Source organism: Ranitomeya variabilis, chromosome 2, assembly GCF_051348905.1.
Source record: "Ranitomeya variabilis isolate aRanVar5 chromosome 2, aRanVar5.hap1, whole genome shotgun sequence".
Taxonomy (NCBI): Eukaryota; Metazoa; Chordata; class Amphibia; order Anura; family Dendrobatidae; genus Ranitomeya; species Ranitomeya variabilis.
In genome coordinates this window covers 769075721-769096429 of record NC_135233.1, presented here as the reverse complement: position 1 = coordinate 769096429, position 20709 = coordinate 769075721, and the positions used below count along the sequence as shown (strand labels likewise).

At 44.1% G+C, this 20709-nt stretch overlaps 1 protein-coding gene across 2 annotated transcripts in view; it reads right to left on the bottom strand.

The window, feature by feature from the left end:
• MDN1 (midasin AAA ATPase 1) overlaps positions 1-20709 on the bottom strand; it is a 334505-nt gene that overhangs the window by 34936 nt on the left and 278860 nt on the right. For both annotated transcript variants that reach the window (XM_077289726.1, XM_077289727.1), the window contains 8 exons: positions 19258-19331; positions 18884-19076; positions 17183-17327; positions 16426-16572; positions 13155-13281; positions 10562-10667; positions 2588-2703; positions 438-854 (listed from right to left, as the gene is read on the bottom strand). In XM_077289726.1, the coding sequence (XP_077145841.1) occupies positions 438-854; positions 2588-2703; positions 10562-10667; positions 13155-13281; positions 16426-16572; positions 17183-17327; positions 18884-19076; positions 19258-19331 (1325 nt within the window). The remainder of the gene's footprint in view (positions 1-437; positions 855-2587; positions 2704-10561; positions 10668-13154; positions 13282-16425; positions 16573-17182; positions 17328-18883; positions 19077-19257; positions 19332-20709) is intronic.

The window sequence follows — 20709 nt, the reverse complement described above, 5'->3', positions numbered from 1 at the left end:
CTGCAACGTCACGGATCGTCGTTGTTCTCGCTGCAAAGTCGCTTAGTGTGAAGGTACCTTTAGGCTGCTATTTGCTCATGAATTGCCATGGCAAACATCAGGACCACACAATCATGATCTCAAGGGGATGGGGATAAAGAGGGAGAAGCCACACTCTTAACCATTTGAGGGGTTAAACAGATAAGGATGGTTCCAACACTGATCGTGGCTGATGCAGCACGTTGTCAACTATAGTGTACAGCCGACAGCTGCTGGATTGTCTCCTGTATGGGGAGGCTATTCTCTTATATCTCAGGTCAGTTAAAAGACGTATTGGCGGTCATTAAGGGGTTAAACTTTTTATGATATATAGGGATAAGTACGGTATATGCAGAAATTTCAGTAATATCATTACTAATTATAGCCATTTCTAAAACAAATCTTAATTGATATCTTACCAAGAGTAAAACAGAGTCTCACTTGACTGCAGTCGAATTGTGTCCACAGCTGTTTTTATGGACTTAATTTCTGTTAACATCTTTGTTACTGTCGCATTCAGCTCCTGCCAATCATTGTCTGATCTACGGATGGTGCAAAGTTTTGGCAGCCAGTCTGCAGCGGCTGGGGAAGGAACGTTCAGAGCTGCTGTCCAAGGCTTGGCTTCTTCACAAGTCTTCTTCTGACCTTCCTCACTGTCTGCAGGGCAGCACTCCAGTAACCAGGATAACTGCTCCAGTACCACGCTGCATTGCACTGCAAGGTTCTGTAGTTTGTCCACCCACTGCTGCACCCCATCCTGGGGTGGGAATGCGATCTTGTACTCGTTAGACGAGTCCAGTCGAGAGCTGATTTCCTGCATACAGCTTATCAAATTTCTGTAACGTGAAAGGGTAGGGAGAACAGAAATTAGTCACCAAATTTAGACAATACTTGAGAAGGCTACCCCAAATTGTATTTGCCATTTGACTAAAATGAAATCAGATGATGTGTATTGGGTTTCTTGATGAAGATCTCAAAATGTTGACAACAGGCCTTGCACCACTTTGTGCATGTTAAACTGACTACCTTATGATAAAATGGCTGTAGAGAGGAATAAAATGTATTTTTTTCTCTTTTTTAAATTTGTTGCAGAGATATTGACTTCTAAAGTTTGGAGCATCAACTATGCTAATTTCCACTTCAAATAAAGGCGCTGTAGCAGAGAATCTTCTATGGAGGGCATTTACTCTTTCTCCTATAGGACACTGCCCAGTCATAAGAATGCAGCATCATACAAAAGAAAAAAAATAGCAAACTTCTCCAAAGAAGGTAAGAACAGGCCTTTTCAGTGTGACGTGTAGTTCAGTCCTTTATTGTGGCATAAAATAGTAGTAGCAGGTCTTACAGGAAAATGCGGGTGTCGCATTTTCCTGTAAGACCTGCTACTACTATTTTATGCCACAATAAAGGACTGAACTACACGTCTGACGGTGAGTGCCCTCGATTTCTCAACATTATTTATTACATGGACTATGTTTTTCAAGAGGTGCACCCCGTCCTCAAGCTCTGGCTGCACAGATTGACATACAGCAGTGAATTGGAGTTCTCAGTAATCATCACCTGTTAGTGCGGATAGATTTCTTTCTTTCTTCTTGTTTTGCGCTTTTCAGTGTGACTATTGTGTTTAACCTCATCACATAGATTTTCTCACCCCCGTTGTCTACTGATAACCCAGCACCAGAAAAAGGGGAGAGCTGCGTTGTAATGTCATCACATACAACGCACTGAATCTATCTGTATTAGAGAATAAAGCGCCGATACCTGGGATAGATCTAGAGTATTGTAAGTGATCAGTGCTTCTTGCACAATCATCTTCATCTCTGCTCCAAAGCTGCAGCTCTCTTTTCCCGGCACTGTGAGAGAGGAACTGCATTGCAGTGACATGACCACGCTGGGAGAGCTGCAGTATGAGGCAGTGAGGAAGATGACAGTGTGAGCAGCATTTGCCACACACAACACTCTAGATCTTTCCTGGGTATCGGCGCATTATTCCCCAATGCCTGGGATAGATCAAAAACATTGTGATGACATTATGAGGTTAGGCCCAACATTCTCTCCACAATGAAAAAGCCTATACTGATTTTCACATTGGGTGTCTAGTTTTTCCTCTGTATGATTGTACCCAATCATAAGAATGCTGCGTCATACAGCAGACAAAAAACACAACTCCTACACAGGAGAGTCTCTGATAATTTCTTCTGCATACACTTTGCATTGGCAGAAAGCTGTAAATCAGTGGTTGGGGTGGAGTCCCTCAGAGCTAATGAATATGGAGGCCCTTATGGCAGCAAGCTTACTGATCCTCTGATGATAAAATCACTGTTTTATCATCAGAAAATTATCAAAACTACATCAAGCAGACCAGTATGTGACATATCGCTGGAATCAGGGTCTATGCCTCTACATTATGCTGCTCTCAGATTAGGTGGCAAAACCTGCTAACAAATTCCATTTAAAATGCCAGAAAAAATCTAAATGTCAGATGCAAGACCTAAACATTGAGAAGAAAAAAAAATAAATCAAATGTTGAGATCTTTGTTTCAATTCATAAAAAAAATCTAAACGTTACCGTAGAACAATCCACTGATCTGTAATATTGGTAAGGGAGCTCCTCTGTTTCATTAGGGTCTTTAAAAGATAACCGGAAAAACCCTTGCATCTCTCAATGTTACCCAAGCCAAGTTCCTAAACAGCAGAGAACAGGAAGATATGTAAAAATCCGTAAAAACAGTACATAAATTCAGATATAGCTCTATCTATCTACCTATATACATACACACACAGGTAAAATAGGTATTCTTGTGTGCTCCCCATAAAATAATTTTCTCCGAGCCACTCATTGGGGGATACAGGACCGTGGGTGTATGCTGTTGCCACTAGTTGGCTGACACTAAGTTAATACTAAGAAAGTTAGCTCCTCCCCTGCAGTATACACCCTCCTGCTGGCTCCCAGAGAACCAGTTTAGTGCAAAAGCAGTAGGAGAACATTTACAATACATAAGAGTACAACATGTGAAACTAAAGAACAAGCACAAGCCATTAGGCTAACAGGGTCGGTGCTGTGTCTCCCAATGAGTGGCTTGGAGAAAAGGATTTTACAGCGAGTACACAAAAATCAGTATTTCTCCTTCACCTCCTTGAGGGACACAGGACCATGGGACTGGTGGAAAATAAGGAAAGGCGCCTGACAGGACAGAGCAGCCAGCTCCGAAACCCGCCTGATTGATGTGATTGCAGCGAGAAAGGCAACTTTCCAGGACAGAAAGGTGAGCGAAATGTCCTGAAGCGGTTCAAAATGAGCTTCTAGTAAGACTCCCACGACCAAGTTAAGGTCCCAAGGGTCTAAAGGCATGTGACAGGGAAGAAGCACATGTGTAACCCCCTGAATGAACATCTTCACTTGAGGTTTTGTCGCAATCCTACGTTGGAATAAGACCGATAAGGCGGATATCTGGCCCTTGAACGAGCTGTGTGCCAGGCCTGAGTCCAGGCCGGTCTGTAAGAACTCTAGAATGGTGGGAATAGAGAAGAGGAGGGGAAGACATCAATGATCCTTGCACTAAGCAAAAAATGTCTTCCAGGTACTGTGATAAATATGTACCGCCGCAGGCTTACGAGCACTGATCATTGTGGATGCGACCCGTTGTGAAAAACCAGCCTGGGTCAGTATCCAGGATTCAACGGCCAAGCCGTTAAACACAGGGCTGCTGAGTTCTGGTGGTAAATCGGTCCCTGGGAGAGCAGATCTGGATGATCCGGCAGTCTCCAGGGTACGTCGGCAACAAGGCGCACCAACTCTGCATGGCCAATCCGGAGCGGTCAGGATCACTGGAACCCTTTCCGCCTTGATCTTCCTGATGACTCTCGGAAGAAGCGGCAGCGGGGGAAAAATGTATGGAAGACGGAACTGGGACCACGGAAGAACCAGAGCATCCACTCCTATCTATGGCTCTTGGATCTCGAGACCGAGCTATGAATCTGGAGACTTTGGCATTCAGTCTGGACGCCATCAGATCCACATCCGGGGTCCCCCAACAAAGACAGATCTGTTGGAAAACTTCCGGATGAAGTTCCCACTCCCCCGGGGCGAGACCCTGACGGCTGAGGAGGTCTGATGCCCAGTTCTCCACGCCTGGTATGTGCACTGCTGAGATCACTGAGTGGTTTCTCTCTGCCCATCAAAGAATGCGAGTTACCTCGCACATGGCCGCCCTGCTCTGGGTACCCCCTTTGATGGTTGTGCATCTGTGCAAAGGGAACCACTTCCATTGCTGAGACCATTTTCCACAGTACCTTCATCGCAAAGCGGATGGAATGAGGAAATGACTGAGAAAGTGGCTCCCTGCTGAAGGACTAGAACCTTGTTTCGAGGGAGAATCACCAACCCTCCAGAGGTGTCCAGGGTCATGCCTAAAAAGGATATGTGCTGGGCTGGAACGGGGGAAGACTTGGCTAAGTTTATCAGCCAACCAAGACAAGAAAGAGTATCGCAAGAGATACAAACGGACTCTGCGCAGTCATGGAGAGACGGACCCTTGACTAGGAGGTCGTCCAGGTAGGGCAGGACGAACACGCCCCGAGTGTGCAAAATGGACAAGATGGCCACCATGACTTTTGTGAACATCCTGGGAGTGGTAGCGAGACCGAAGGGCAAGGCCGTGAATTGAAAATGCTGTTTGTGAATGGCGAAATGCAGGAATCTTTGGTGGTGGTGGTGGGGAATTGGGATGTGCAGGTAAGCATCTCAAATATCGATGGATGCTAGAAACTCACCATTCTCCATTGAGGTAATGTTTGAAAGCAGAGTATCCATGCGGAAGTGACAGACCTTGACAAACTTGTTTAGAAGTTTGAGGTCTAGTATGGGTCTCACTTTTCCATCCTTTTTTAGGACAACAAATAGGTTGGAGTAGAATCCCTCGAACCTATCATTTTCCGGAACCGGGACAATGACGCCATCGCAGCTCAAAGAAACTATGGCTCGGGAAAGAGCTTTTGCCCTCGTACTTGACGCTGGAAGCCGGGAAGGAGAGAAACAAGCTGGGGGATGTGAAGAAAAATTGATTTTGTATCCGGAAGACACCAGGTCTCTGACCCATTTGTCGTGAACGACTGAGATCCAGACCTGGTGAAAAAGAAGCAGGCGACCGCCTACCCTGCTGGTGTCGACCGGAGAACCCCATGAGTCATTGGGTGGAAAATCTCTGGGACCTAGATCCAGACTGTTTGGGCTGAGCCTTCCATTGCTGATTGGACCTATAGGATTTCTTGGGACCTCTGTTCCTACATGGAGAGCGTCCTGATCCTGAAGAGTGAGTGGTAGTGGACCAAACCGGATTGGTGCAAAAGGACTGAAAATGGATTTGCTGACGCCGAAAAAGGTCGCCTAAACCTCTGCTGGGGAAGAAAATTGCTCTTTCCTCCCATAGCATCCGAGATAAGCTGATCCAGCTTCTCTCCAAATAAACGCCCACTCTGGTAAGGAAGAGACGTCGGAGACTTTTTTGATGCAGAATCCGTCTTCCATTCTCTGAGCCATAAATATCTTTTGATAGTGATGGCATTTGTCGCTGATAGAGCAGCACAGTTAGCCGCATCCAAAGAAGCGAGTACCAGGTAATCTCCTACCTGAGACATTTGGCAAGCCAGCTGCGCTGCCTCTGGAGGAAGATTACTGCTCTGAATGGAATTAGCCAAGGTCTCCGGACAGGAAACTATTGCTTTAGCTACCCACGCTGCAGCGAAGGAAGGATATAGAGCAGCACCTGAGGCCTCGAAGACAGATAGAAAATTTGGCTTAATCTGGCGGTCTGTGGGATTTTTAATAGATGATCCATCCGGCAGGGATAGAAGGGTTTTGGATGCCAGGCGAAAGACTGGCGGGTCCACTACAGGCGACTCGGCCCGATCTTTTCTCAGATTGGCTGAGAAAGGGTACTTCGCCTCAAGCGGTTTTTGCCCTGTAAAGCGCTTATCCGGTTGCTCCCTGTGCCGATTAACTATATCCCAAAACTCCGGGTGAATGGCGAATGTCCTATGAGGATGCTTAGCTTTTTTTTTTTTTTTTAGCACTCAGCGTGATCCGGTAAAGAGCCAGATTTTCATCAACCTTCAGAGTTTGGTTGATGGTCTCAATCAGAGAATCGACCTCTGAAAGTCTGGCGAATCCAGATCTAAGGAGATGTCCGATTCATACTCAGAATAGAGTTCGCTATCAACGACTGGAGAGGGAGAGCGAGAGATGGGGCTCACGAACGCCAGGGCAGGTGACTGTACAGGAGACGTACTACGTATCCGTTTCCTGGACGCTTGTACATTTCTAGATTGTGTGCGGTCACAGCTAGCCGATAGTTCCCGTGTAGGGGGGGTCCCCCTGCGTCAGACGTGCGAACACCATGATCCCCAGAAGGAACACTAAAGGATTCAAGTGTTTTGGCCAGAGAAGTAATAGATTGTGACAGAGATGAGACCCACTCAGGGGGACTAAGGACACTGGGCTTAGTGTCAGCGGGGGACTCCTGAGCACATTTGGGGTCACAGGCTTTGCAGAGCGGCAACTCTGAGCTTTTGGAAAGTCAGACTGGCAGGAGTTACATGAAGTGAAAAAGACTGTAAGAGTCTTATGGGGCTTTTTAGATGCCTGAGGCTGGGACATGATGTACTCCAGGGTTCCCACAGAGGAAAGAATACTGAAAGGGAGAGAGAGCTAATGCAGCACTCCTTACCCAGGTCCTGTGTCCCAGCCACGAGAATCACACTCCGTGTCGCTATCCAGGCAAGCAGGAGGCTTCCTGATCATCTGGAGACCCTGTCAGCTTGCGACAGGGTGTAGAAAGATGGCCGATTAGATTTCATAAGCAACTCTCGTTCAGAACGAGAAGCGTTGAAAAAGTGGGTTGGGCCACCGAAAAGCATCATAGCGGTGGTGGAGCTTCAGCATGTACAAGGCCAAAGGCGGGGACTACATTTTTACCCAGACCTGAAAAACAGAAAAACGACCCCCCCCCCCCCACCCGCCAGGAAAAGTCTGCTGCCTGTGCCCGGACTGCTCAGAGCCTCCGTCCTCAGCGCTTAACCGGAGAAGCTGGAGATGTCCTTCGGACGATGCTGCAGGTACCTTCACTGTAGTGCAGGTACAGTATCTCTAATGCGCAGCTGCTGTCGCTGGTGATTTTTGGACGGTGCAAGGATAAGGTTAAAAACCCTCAATCCACTCTGCCTTTCATTGGGAGATGGAGAGGAACCGTCTGCCTCCTTGCTTCATCCGCTAGACAGTGGTAGAGCAGTGGGGGCTGCGTGGACGCCAAAACGGAGGGTGCCTCTGTGCATCCAAGGGGTTTAATCCTGGTGGACAGGGCTGGATGTCCAGCATTAGGGCTGGCTACAGAAGAGGATACATGGAGGCGACACTCCATGTGCTCGTCTGCTGATGGTGCGGGGAGATCGGTGCCCTTTAAGAGACCCGTCGCCCCTAAAAATCAGCCCAGGCATGGCATCCCACGTCGCAGGAGAGGATATGTGGAGGCGACACTACATGTGCTAACCTGTTGTTGGTTCGGGAGATCGGAGACTTGAAAGGATCCGTCGCCCCTTCATCCAAGTAAAAAATCTTAAGAATTAAAAATGAAAAGTTAAATAAATAAAATAAAAAGTTTTTGGTCTGAATAGCAGACCCGTGTGCCTCCTACAGACACTAAGCAAGAACTGGTCCTCTGGGAGCCTGCAAGGGTGTATACTGCAGGGGAGGAGCTAACTTTCAGCATACACCCATGGTCCTGTGTCCCCCAATGAGGCGAAGGAGAAATAAGTTTTTGATATACTGCCGATTCTGCAAGTTTTCCCACCTACAAAGAATGGAGAGGTCTATAAATTTCTTTGTAGGTATACCAAGTGTGAGAGACAGTATCTTAAGAAAAAATCCAGAAAATCACATTGTATGATTTATACATAATTAAATGGCATTTTATTGAATGAAATAAGTATTTGATCACCTACCAACCAGCAAGACTAACAGGTCTGTGGCTCTCACAGACCTGTTAGTTTGTCTTTAAGAAACTACTCTGCACTCATTAGCAGTATTAATTGCACCTGTTTGAACTTGTTACCTGTATAAAAAGACACCTGTCCACACACTCAATCAATCACGCTCCAACCTCTCCACTATGGCCAAGACCAAAGAGTACTCTAAGGACACCAGAGACAAAATTGTAGACCTGCACAAGGCTGTGATACAGGACAAACGGCAAGCAGCTTGATAAGAAGGCAACAACTGTTGGCACAATTATTAAAAAATGGAAGAAAAACAAGATGAATGTCAGTCTTCCTCTGTCTAAGGCTCCATGTAAGATCTCGCCTCGTGGGGTAAGGATGATTCTGAGAAAGGTCAGGAATCAGCCCAGAACTACATGGGTGGAACTGGTCAATGACCTGAAGAGAGCTGGGACCACAGTCTCATACATTACCATTAGTAAACACACTATGCCGTCATGGATTAAAATCATGCAGGGCACGCAAGGTCCCCCAGCTCACGCCAGAACATGTCCAGGCCCATATGAACGATCGACAATGATCATCTGGATGATCCAGAGGAGACATGGGAGAAGGTCATGTGGTCAGATGAGACCAAAATAGAACTTTATGGTGTAAACGACACTCGCTATGTTTGGAGGAAGAAGAAAGATGAGTACAACTCCAAGAACACAATCCAAACAATAAAGCATGGTGGGGGGAAACATGCTTTTTTTTGTAAAGGGGACAGGACAACTGCACAATATCGAAAATAGGAAGGATGGTGTCATGCATCACGAGATTTTGGCCAACAACCTCCTTCCCTCCGTGAGAGCACTGAAGATGGGTCAAGGCTCTGTCATCCTGCATGACAATGATCCGAAACACAAAGCCAGGGCAACTAAGGAGTGGCTCAGTAAGAAGCATTTCAAGGTCTTGGAGTGGCCTTGCCAGTCTCCAGATCTGAACCCAATAAAAAAAAAAATCTTTGGAGGGATCTGAAACTCAATTTTGCCCAGTGACAACCCCGAAACCTGAAAGATCTGTATGGAGGAGTATGCCACAGTCCCTGCTGCAGTGTGTATAAACTTGGTCAAGAACTACAGGAAACGACTGACCTCTGTAATTGCAAACAAAGGTTTCTGTACAAAATATTAAGTTCCGTTTTTCTATTGTATCAAATACTTATTTCATGCAATAAAATGCAAATTATGTAAAAAAAATTATACAATGTGACTTTCTGGATTTTTTGGGGGATTCCGTCTCTCACAGATGAAGTGAACCTACCATAAAAATTACACACCTCTCCGTTCTTTGTAGGTGGGAAAACTTGCAAAGTCGGTAGTGTATTAAATACTTATTTTCCTCACTGTACATACTTCCTGAAAGATCAAAAGTCTTTGCAAATTATACTCCCAATGGTTTGCAGTATTAACTTCCTGAGCTTTTTTCAGAAACCGAGAGACCAACATGGTAGCATAGGATGCATACTTCTGTCTATGGAGATTGCTATACATGTTGCATCTCCCATTTAATGTCGAATACTGTATTAGCCGAATATTGAATAAATGAGGCAAACAAAATGTCTCTTGCGTTTGGATTTTATTCCGCATTATTTTAAGGCCTCATTTACACATCAGTATTTTTGCATCAGTGTTCGTCTGCTAAAGCCAGGAGTGGAACTTACAGAGAAAATCTATAATTGAAAGATTAACACGTTTTGGAGACAGCACAAATGCTGATGAAATACTCATAAACCACACGGATGTGTGAATAAGGCCTAAAGCAAATTCAGATGTCTGTATAACACTGTCCGTGTAAAGACCCTGAAGTACAGTATATACTGGCCACGGGTCTATCAACCTGAACTCAACAACCTCATGTGGCCTTGGAGGCTGGGGAGCATGTGATGGGACACTTCTGGCTGGTGCATAAAGGGACCGTTCACCGATGGCTTCATTTTCTTTCCACATACAATGCAGGACTGGGGCGAGTACTCAGCCATCAGGGACAGCAGAAGACTCCAAGGAGACAACAGAAGTGGTGAAGTTCGTCTGGCTGCTTTTTTTTGGCATACATCGTAGTCAATGAGCAATATGTAGTGAACAGAGTCAGTGGCAATGTGGTTTCCTCTATTCGAGAAAAAAAAAGCGCATAAATCGTGGCAAAGGGATGTTTTTCCCTTTTATAAAAAGTGTAATAAAACAGTGACACAGAAAAAGGAAGTCAAAGCTGCAAAATTATTTTTGAAACGCCAGAGATAAAAAAGAAATTAGGCTATTGAAAACCAAGTATGCAAAATCGCTCAAAAGTATTTAGTGGCTTAGGACTAAAGCATACTGATCATTAAGTGGTGAATATAAAATAGTATTTATTGAATTTCCTCTTGAAATGGCAGAAGACACCACAATAGGAAATCTAAGATCCTCTCAGATCAATAGCTTGTAAAACGTAACAATGCTTCTCCATAACAGAAATGGCAGGTCTTCAGCTCCCAGACAGGCCACATTCACCACAATACATCTGTAGCTCTCACCTTCACAGGACTCAGCAGTGCGGTCTCCAGTCTAGCATTACGAGCTAGAGATCTGTAGAAATACTTCTGACAGCCATCCCATGTGGTTGTGATTTCTGCAAGCAGCCTGAAGGAAAGAGGTGTTCAAGTACCAAAATCCATAGATATATTTTTTAACAATACTCCTTTATAGCTCATGTCATGGACCCATGAATATGAAAATAATCATAAATGTATGTGTGTGTTATTCATTTACAAACAACAATTTACCTAAAGAGATACAGGAAAGATATAGATCTTTGTACCGTTAGCCAGTAGATAGAAAAATATTTAGTATTGAGAGTCCTCAGTGGTTGATACTTTTTAATGGCTAACCGAAAAGATGGTAAATTGCAAGCTTTCAAGACTACACAGGTCTCTTCATCGGTCAAAGAATAATGCAAAATCAGAAGAATCACATATTTATACACAACACAGCACAGAGAGAAAGAAGGCAATAGATAAGGCAAGTGACGTGAAGCAGAAGCTGTGTTGTATATAAGTATGTGATTCTTCAGATTTTGCATTAGTCTTTGCCTGATGAAGAGACCTGTGTAGTCTCGAAAGCTTGCAATTTGTTACCATCTTTTCAGTTAGCCATTAAAAGGTATCAACCACTGAGGACTCTCAATTCTAAATATTTTTCTACCTAAAGAGAATAATTCTACTTTCTAAAACAATCTAGTACGCTGTATTGTTATCTTCACTGTCTCATACGTGGACAGACACCACAATAGGAGAAAGCAACTATGAGAAGTGGTGACACAGTTACCGTATATACTCGAGTATAAGCCGAGATTTTCAGCCCATTTTTTTGGGCTGAAAGTCCCCCTCTCGGCTTATACTCGAGTCATACCCAGGGGTCGGCAGGGGAGGGGGAGCGCGGGCTGTGTAATTATACTTACCTGCTCCCGACGCGGTCCCTGCACGTCCCTGCTTCCAGCACTGCATCTTCTTCCTGTACTGAGCGGTCACATGGTACCGCACATTACAGTAATGAATATGCGGCTCCACCTCCCATAGGGGTGGAGCCGCATATTCATTACTGTAATGTGCGGTACCATATGACCGCTCAGTACAGGAAGAAGATGCAGCGCTGGAAGCAGGGACCGCACCGGGAGCAGGTAAGTATACGGGGAGGGGGAGCGCTGCGCGATAGTCACCTCTCATCCGTTCCGGTGTGGATCCGTCTTCAGCGTCCTCTGGCTGTGACGCTCAGGTCAGAGGGCGCGATGACGTGGTCAGTGCGCGCCGTCTGCCTGAACGTCAGTGCGGAGAACGCTGAAGACGGAGCCACACAGGAAAGAGGAGCAGGTAAATATTAAAAGTGCGGGGGCCTGAGCGATGGAGAGGTGAGTATGTGATTTTTTTTTTTTATCGCAGCCACAGCATATGGGGCAAGTGCCTGTATGGATCATCTATGGGGCCATAATGTTTGTGCAGCACTATAAGGGGCAAGTGTCTGTATGGAGCATCTATGGGGCCATAATGTTTGTGCAGCACTATAAGGGGCAAGTGCCTGTATGGAGCATCTATGGGGCCATAATGTTTGTGCAGCACTATAAGGGGCAAGTGTCTGTATGGAGCATCTATGGGGCCATAATGTTTGTGCAGCACTATAAGGGGCAAGTGCCTGTATGGAGCATCTATGGGGCCATAACGTTTGTGCAGCACTATAAGGGGCAAGTGCCTGTATGGAGCATCTATGGGGCCATAATGTTTGTGCAGCACTATAAGGGGCAAGTGTCTGTATGGAGCATCTATGGGGCCATAATGGTTGTGCAGCACTATAAGGGGCAAGTGTCTGTATGGAGCATCTATGGGGCCATTATTAACCTTTAGGCAGGATTATATGGGGCATATTTTAATATGGAACATCTAATGGGGCCCATCAAACTTTATGGAGCATTATATGGGACTCCTGATTCAATATGGATATTCAAAAACACTTAACCTACTGATGTCTCAATTAATTTTACTTTTATTGGTACCTATTTTTACTCTTGAAATTTACCGGTAGCTGCTGCATTTTCCACCCTAGGCTTATACTCGAGTCATTAAGTTTTCCCAGTTTTTTGTGGCAAAATTAGGGGGGTTGGCTTATACTCGAGTATATACGGTACACATTTTTCTTCAGTATGTGTTGCTCATAGCTGGATAGGATGTGATGCCATGTAGTGTGATAGTGTGTCTCTACATGGGTGTTACATCGGAAGTTACATCTAAGGTACTGATTATTACAGTCAGTGTGACTTTGGAAACTGTCGAGTATCTGGATGAAGTAAAGGAAGAAACTGCAATTTGTATATATAGTTCTGCTGTCTTTACAAACTAATGAATTGAATGCGTTACAAGAGGGTCGAATTGCTGTCCAATTGTGTGCTAGGATCTTTTGGGTGCCTTTACCGGCATTTATTTCTAAGAACAAGACCAGATATTTTGGTTACCTTGAGTATTTAAATATGTGTCTTGATTATCATGAAAAGAATTGCAGATTGCTTAGTGTTTGACCTCACTTATTAAACAAATAGCTAAAGCAAACATTTCTATTCAGGAAAATAGATAATATCCATACTCAGATTTGTTTTCCAGGCCATGATTTGAGATGACAAAAGCGCTGTGAAGGTCCAAAGGACGGAGGCAAAGCATATCCTTATTGTCCTTAGTACGCATCCATGCAATTCCCCGGCGATAAGACAAGCCTACAATTTATGATAGGAAGAATGTCAATGAGGAAGAGGTAAGTATTCGGTTTTCTTTTTCTGCTTTAGGGAATGTGCACATGGAATCTTTAAACTGGACCCTAAACTGGTTCCTAAGCAAATTAGCTACAGGAAGAAGCCGCTCTTTTTCCTGTAGCAGCTTTCTCAGCGCCTTTGCTCTCTACTTTGAAGTGTATATGGCAGGTGGCTTACAAAGTCACCTGAAGAATGAACATGTTACTTGGTTTTTGAACCCTGAATCAGTTGAAATAAGTGGCACAAGACAGACTATGTGCTAAGGCAATGTCGTTCTAACATTGCTGTACACCATGTTTAATTTTTGCATTTCTGAATTAATGAAGAAGACATGTGCACATACCCTTCAATGGTATGCTTTTTGCTCAATTATCCTTAACTTAGCAAAGTTATGTTTTTTTTTTTAAATATATTTCATTACTTCAACATCTTCACTGAAACTCACCAGTCGGCAGCCTGTAAACTCCTGTCGCAGGACCCCAACTCCCATGGCTTCAAATACCATCTTTACGCTGATGGCACTCAGATCTACTTATCTGGCCCAGACCTCACCTCTCTGCTGTCTAGAATCCCGGAGTATCAATGAGCCATATATTCCTTCTCCTCTCACTTCCTAAAGTTCAATGTAGACAAACCTGAACTCCTCTTTCCTCCACCTCACCTAACTTCCCTGCGCAATCTATCTATCACAATAAATTACATCACACTTTCCCCTGTACCTGAGGCCTGCTGCCTTGGGGTAACCCTTGTTTATGCCTTGTCCTTCAAACCACACATCCAAGCTCTCGCCACCTCCAACTCAAAAATATTTCCAGAATCCATCCTTGCCTTAACCCTTAATTTACTAACATAACAGGCCTCTGTGGCCTTTCTGCTGACACTCTTGCACCTCTCCAGTCTGCTCTTAATTCTACTGCAGGACTAATCCACCTCTCCCCTCGCTGCTCCTCTGCAAATCCCTTCATTAGCTCCCAATTCCTCAATGTATCCACTCCAAACTGCTAACACCGACCTAGAGCCGACAATAATATGTCTCCCCTATGCATCTCTGAAAATCTCTCGACATCTTCCCACACGTAATCTCTGGTCCTCCCAAGACCTCCTTCTCCCCTCCACACTTGTAAGTTCCTCCCCCAACCACCTGCAAGACTACTCCCGAGTATCCCCCACCCTCTGGAATTCTGTGCCCCAACACGTCTGATTATCCTCTACATTCAGAACTTTCAAGAGAAACTTGAAAACCCATCTGTTCATAACAGCTTACAATAACCCTGCTGCCACCTCATCACTACCAGAGCGGTCACCTAACCAACACTGGAGCTGTGGAAACCGCAGAACCTACTGTCGCCTTCCCATTATCCGGTAGAATATAAGCCCACAAGGGCAGATCCCTCTGCTTTCTGTACCTGTCACTATTAGTCTGTTCATTGTAACTTCTATTTGTGTTTTGGATGTAACCCTTCCTCACGTACAGCACCATGGAATACACGGTGCTGTAAAAATAAAATAGTAATTACCTGAATTTGCTTCCTTCTCTTGAAAACTCTGTAGTATTGTTTTAATGTTTACTTTATACTCCCTGAGAAGCTGCTTTCAACCGTTGCTCAGCAAAGATCCCTAAATTATGTTACAAAAACGACAACAAAAAACAGGGTATGGGAAATCCTCAGTCTGATTAGCAAGTGGGAAACAGACAGGGAAAGGACTGCACTCTGTTTGAAGATAGTGGATGGATATTGCGGAGCTGCAGGTGAACGGAGCTTCTAAAGAAGTATGAAATGAGCATTGACATGGCACAGCAACAGTGTTTGTGAGCGAAGGAAGCAACATAATGAAGTATATTACAAAATTCATACCTTTGCAATATCTGGAGAATAATTTAAAAAAGTAGAGTTACTCTTTAAAAATTATTACAATTTTAAAAAACTGCTATGTCTGGCAGTAGAATAGATAATCAATATTAAGGTAACAAAAAATCCATTTCATCAGCATATTTTCAAGTTCCATCAGTGAAATAAAATTTGATTAACTAAGGACCTTCATTTTCAAAAAATGTATTACATGTAGGCATTTCTTTGCTTTTCACATGAACATAACTATAATAAGAATATAGAACAGTATTTATCTAGACCGTGTAAATCGCATCCAAAACCAGTTGGTAATACTGGAGTTCAGCCTTATTCTCATACCAAATGCACTAACTCGGTGAAAATGGCATTGTGTCGACTAAAAGGAAAAAAAAGGGTTTCTACATGTACCGCACTGTTCGCATGTTCTGCTATACATGAACCTGTCACTAGGAACCTTCATGCCCAAACCACCGGAACAAAGAATCAGAGCCTGGCTTCCTTATTGCAGTCAGGTATGCCTTTCTATGAAATGCTCTGGCAACTCCGAGGAAATCTAGTTTGAAGAGTTGGTCATAGACCATAGGAATATAAGCCACTAGTCTGGTGCGGCCCACAGCCGGCTTCTCCTGGCACTGCTCGAGCTGACAGGTGTGTCCCATGTGTGTACATAAGGAGACGTGGCAATCACCTAGAGCGACAAAGAGAAGTGAGCCAGGGGCCGCACCAGACTAGTCACGGCTCTCCGTATGGTTCCTGGCTGGCTTTGGAATGTCAGAATAAATGTCTTTATGATCACACAGCAAGGCTCTGATTCATGCTGTACATGATCCGGGTAGCATGAAGACACTGACAGGTTCCCTTTACTCCAATTACTTTTCAAGTGGAAATAGGTCTAGAATGTTTAATTAAATCCATTTAAAGCAGTGCTTCTCAACTCCGGTCCTCAAGAGCCACCAACAGGTCATGTTTTCAGGATTTCCTTAGTATTGCATAGGTGATGGAATTAATGATTGAGCAGGTGATGAAATTATCACCTGTTCAATACTAAGGAAATCCTGAAAACTTCACCTGTCAGTGGGTCTTGAGGACTGGAGTTGAGAAACACTGATTTAAAGTTTATTTTAATAATCTATACAATTAGGAATGTTAAAACATTTAATCATTGAACAAGGATGCTATATAAGTACAAAAGAGAAAACAGTTGGTGCATACGTTTCAGTGTAGTTCAGAAACGTATTCCGAACAATCTCATAGGTACCTGTTTTAGACAACATTTTAAAAAGCTCTGCAAGTGCCCTTTGCTTTTGCATTAAGATGTGTTTGGCCTCAGATTTCTGCTTCTCCTTCTCTGCTGCCTGGTTGACGGTAAGATTCTGAAGCTCTTGCACCGATTCGATAATCCCCTCTGTAAAGAAGCAATGAAAACCAAATAACACAGAAATTACATCTTGTAGACAAACTTGAACACAAGTGATCTAAATGCTTGGCCCCTGATTTAATATATATATATATATATATATATATATATATATATATATATATATATATATATATATATATATATATATATATATATATATATTTTTGATACTCACCTCCTGTGCTAGCGCCATTCCAGCGGTGTCGCACTCACATTCCCAGGAAACCAGGGCACTCATGCGGTTATTGGGACACATGACCCTAGCGTCCAATCAGCGCTGGCGTCACTGTCCCGGTGTTCGTACGGTTAAGTAATGTAGAGGAAGTGAGCAGCAAGCCGCAGCTTTCACTTCCTGTTAGTTACTCAACAGTACGGAGGCAGGGACAGTGACGCCAGTGCTGATTGGACGCTAGGGTCACGTGTCCCAATAATGGCACAAGAGCCCTAGGAATGCGGGTTCCGGCACCGCTGGAATGGCGCCGGCATGGGAAGCGATTATAGGCTTTCTTATTTTATCAGGCCAAGCTTGGGGTATGAGAAGAGGTTTCTCCAAATAGCGGACAACTTCTTTAAAGTGTGCAGTCTTTTTTCATACCTGTAAATGTATTGAGGTCTTCAAACAAAGATGGCATTGAGCTCTCCTTTATGAATGTATTGCACAACTGTCTCATTCGTTTAGTCAGTTTTGGAAGACGGCACTGAAGGGATGCAGAGGAATAAATATCCTCTCCACAGTTTAGCTGATAAAGAACAAAATGCATTAATAGTTTATAGCTAGTGAAGAATAAATCATAAACCTTCATCTTTAAGGGGAATCGGTCATCAGGTTTACCACCTGATCTGAGAGCAGCACAATGTAGGGACAGATGCATAGAATCCAACAGTGTATCACTTACTGGGCTGCTTGCTGTAGTTTTGATAAAATCACCGCTTTATCAGCAGGAGATTATAAACAGGGGACTAGGAAATCTGCTGCCAAGCAGTCCTCCATTTTCCTGAACTGTGAAAACCCCCTCCAGACCACTGATTTGCAGCTTTCTACCTATGCATAGTAAACACCAAAAGCTGTCAATCAGCAGTGGGGGTTGGGATGATCTGCAGCAGATAAACCAGTTTTTAATCAAAACTGCAGCAATAAGCTTAGTGAGTGATACATTGCTGAAACCAGTGTCTTTGTCTTACATCATGCTGTTCTCAGATGGGGATGCAATTACCCGGTGACCGCTTCCCTTTCAACTAAAAAAAGAAAAATGCGCAACATGTAGCAAATGTTCAGACCTAACAGAACTGCCATTTCACAACTCACACAAAGTGGAAAAGTTGTATTGCCTTCCCGGTGAAGCAAATAATCAACCTCAGCAATCAGGTTGCAGCTTTCATTTTCTATAGGGTCTGATTGTTTGTAACTGCAATTTCCTTTGTACTAGTTTTGATAAATCTCATATTAAAGTATTACACTAACAAACAAACAGCTTTGGGTCCAAGTCTTCGATGCAGATCAGGAGGTACGACCGCATCTTTACTGGCAAATGATGGCTGTGTTTTTCAGCCATCATCTACCTCTAACTGCCGTGGGTGGAGCAAAGCTCTCCCTGCTGCTCTTAACCTGTTAAATGCTGCAGCAAATATCTGACAGCGGCAGTTACAGCATGGCATGGAAAGTGCACTGCTTCAAGTGCCCATCGGACCCTCAACTGCAAGATTGCGAGGTGTTGATGGGGTGCCATGATGGCAAAGGATCTACTGAAGACCCTGTGCCCATCATGACTGTACTCCTATGAAGACCATACTATGCCTGGAGTTCATAGGAGATTTTTCCAATATACAGCAAAAAAAACAAACCTGCTGTATATAGTACAAGTGATTGTTACTCAAAGAATCTAAAAAATACAATAAAATGTTAAAACATTTTTTTTTTTTAAATATGAAAAAAAAAGTTAGCACTGTGCCTTAGAGAATCAGATCACCTGGCCATATTTACCATGCAATGAATGCTGTATACACAAAACCCAAAAGAATGGCGGAATTGTGTTTTTCTTCACATTTTCGTGGCATTTTCTTTCCATTTACATCACATGGTAAAATGGATGAGGTCACTGAAAAGTACAACTCATCCCGCAAAAAACAAGCCCTCAGTGGCTATACCAACAAATACAAAGTGTGTAAATATTGTCAACAATATTTGTAGAATTAACACAATTTTTTACTTTTTTTTTTACATATTTATAGACCTAGATAAAAGCAAACAAACAAACAAATTTGCAGGATAGTGAATTGAATTGCTCTCAGTTCTTACTGGTATACTGCTGGCTTCCGATGAGGGCGAGTTCAATAAAGAAGCGAGTTGCTGCACAGCATTTCGTTTGACTTTCAAGTCTGCTGCGGTGCCCATGAAATCCAGCTGATCCTCGTGGATACTTTCTACTAAAGCTGAAGAGGAGGCTTCATTCAGGGTTGCTTCAAACTTCTTGATGTGTTTAAAAAGTGTTCTAAAAGGAAAGCGAGACATTACCAAGAAACCTGGAACATACACCAAACATGTGGTTCAAGCAAAGCTGCTCATCAAGGCAACAAAGAAGTGTTCTTGCGTTACACTATCACAAGCTCCATCAATTAGATTAGTAATCAAAGCAATGAAAGCGCATCACTTGCCTCCCGCCACTATCTTACCGATGCGTCTTTTCCACTGACTGTTTCACGGACCAAAAACTCACATCATTCCACTTGGATATTTTCACAAAATCCTACCAAAAATCCAAATAAAAACAAGTCAATAACTTGCAAAAATTAGGATCTTGTTAAAAAGATATCAATGCCCAAACGAGGATGAATAAATTATGCTGCTCCATGAGCAGTGGAAGGGTACTGCACATACCAAAGTTGCTAAACTTTTCCACCAATTTTGACATGGAGGAATAAATGCAGACGCATTGCCACTGCTTATTTAGCACCAAAATATTTAGCAGTAAATAAAGGGTTACGTCGTCTCCATCACACATGCCAATTTCTTAAAACCTATCAAGCCAGTGTCACACTCCTGTGAAGAGCAAACGTATGCAGATCGCCAGGTCTCCGGACCTCATGAGGCAGTAGCCCAGAGGTCCTAGTGATTGGCTGCTTATTGCAATCCAAGCATGGGGCACTTTTCAGGGACGGATATCAGACTACCGTATATACTCGAGTATAAGCCGAGAATTTCAGCCCATTTTTTTAGGCTGAAATTGCCCCTCTCAGCTTATACTCGAGTCATACCCAGGGGTCGGCAGGGGAGGGAGAGCGGCAGCTGTCTAATAATACTCACCTGCTCCTGGCGCGGTCCCTGCCCGTCCCTGGTTCTCCGGCGCCGGCAGCTTCTTCCTGTAGAGAGCGGTCTCATGGTACCGCTCATTACAGTAATGAATATGGACCCGACTACACTCCCATAGGGGTGGAGCCGCATATTCATTACTGTAATGAGCGGTACCATGTGACCGCTCAATACAGGAAGAAGCTGCCAGCGCCGGAGAACCAGGGACGTCCAGGGACCACGCCGGGAGCAGGTGAGTATAACGCAGTGCACGATATTCACCTGCTCTCCGTTCCACCGCCGACGCGTCTTCCCCATCAGGTCAGAGGGTGCAGTGACGCGATTAGTGTGTGCACCGCCCTCTGCCTGAACAGTCAGTGCAGAGGACGGGGAGGACACAGCGGCGCCGATGGTTGAACGCGGAGCAGGTGAATATAGCAAGTGCCGGGGGCCTGAGAAGTGAGTATGTCACTTTTTTTTTTTTTTTTTTATCGCAGCAACAGCATATGGGGCAAATGTCTGTACATGGTGCATCTTATGGGGCCATGTGCAGCATTATATGGGGCAAATATCTGTATGGGGCATCTTATGGAGCCATGTGCAGCATTATATGGGGCAAATATCTGTATGGGGCCATGTGCAGCATTATATGGGGCAAATATCTGTATGGGGCTATGTGCAGCATTATATGGGGCAAATATCTGTATGGAGCATCTTATAGGGCCATGTGCAGCATTAGACGGGGCAAATATCTGAATGGGGCCATGTGCAGCATTATATGGGGCAAATATCTGTATGGGGCCATGTGCAGCATTATATGGGGCAAATATCTGTAT